The 1,180-nt window shown below is 56.9% G+C and overlaps 1 protein-coding gene across 1 annotated transcript in view; it reads left to right on the top strand.

The window, feature by feature from the left end:
* The window catches only part of Cacna1a (calcium voltage-gated channel subunit alpha1 A), a 243,021-nt gene that overhangs the window by 151,632 nt on the left and 90,209 nt on the right, over nt 1-1,180 (top strand). Inside the window, 1 exon segment of the mRNA XM_026777920.1 lies at nt 894-1,179. Coding sequence (XP_026633721.1) covers nt 894-1,179 — 286 coding nt within the window.

Here is a 1,180-nt window from a genome sequence, read left to right on the forward strand (position 1 = left end):
ACACCCCAGCTGCCCACAACCCCTCCTGTACACCCCAGCTGCCCACAACCCCTCCTGTACACCCCAGCTGCCCACAACCCCTCCTGCACACCCCAGCTGCCCACAACCCCTCCTGTACATCCCAGCTGCCCACAACCCCTACCTGCGCACCCCAGCTGCCCACAACTTGAAGAAAAAGATCAAACATTGACTTTATTACTACTATTTAAATTATTTATGTATTCATTCATTGATTCATTCTGGCACTGGGGATGGAACCCAGGGACTCACACATGGTAGGCAGCCAGGCCTTCACCAGTGAGTCAGTGAGTCACACACCCAGTCCCTCTCTGTAGAATCTAGGCAGGAGCGCTCCTGCTGAGACAGCTGGAGCCTGTGGTGAGGCAGGGCATTTTAATGAAGCCCATAATGGAACCAAACTGCTCAGCTCACGGTGCTGGAGAAGAAGAGAAGGGAGGTGCCAATACGTCCTTCTGAGGTAGGCTCTAAATAACCTTCCTCCAAGCAGACCCTGCCTCCTAAAGTTTCTGTCATTTCTCATCAGTGCACAGGGCTATGAGCCCATCAACAGACCAATCACACCAGTCTTCCTAGCAGTGGAGAAGCAGAGATGGGAAACTGACCCCTACTCAGCAATCCAAAAGAAAGGGCCATTAAGTAAAGGCCCCATACCTGAATTCAGTCCCCAGGAGCTTACACAGTGGAAGAAGAGAACCGACTGCAGATAGTTAGTTGTCCTCTAACTATCACACACTTGCCTGGCCAGGCACACTCACATATAAATGCATATACATCAATTTATAAAGTTGAAAGAACCCTGGGGGGGGGGCACAGCACCCCACCTTCACACACAGCCGCACAGCACAGCAAGCAGCCCCCTTCGTGCCTTGCAGGAAGGAGCAGCAGAAGAACCAGAAGCCTGCCAAGTCCGTGTGGGAGCAGCGCACCAGCGAGATGCGCAAGCAGAACCTGCTGGCCAGCCGCGAGGCGCTGTACGGGGACGCGGCTGAGCGCTGGCCCACCGCCTACGCGCGCCCGCTGCGGCCCGACGTCAAGACGCACCTGGACCGGCCGCTCGTGGTGGACCCGCAGGAGAACCGCAACAACAATACCAACAAGAGCCGCGCGCCCGACGCGCTGCGCCCGACCGCGCGACCCCGCGAGAGCGCGCGGGACCCCG

This window comes from Microtus ochrogaster, unplaced genomic scaffold (genome assembly GCF_000317375.1).
Source record: "Microtus ochrogaster isolate Prairie Vole_2 unplaced genomic scaffold, MicOch1.0 UNK90, whole genome shotgun sequence".
Classification (NCBI taxonomy): Eukaryota; Metazoa; Chordata; class Mammalia; order Rodentia; family Cricetidae; genus Microtus; species Microtus ochrogaster.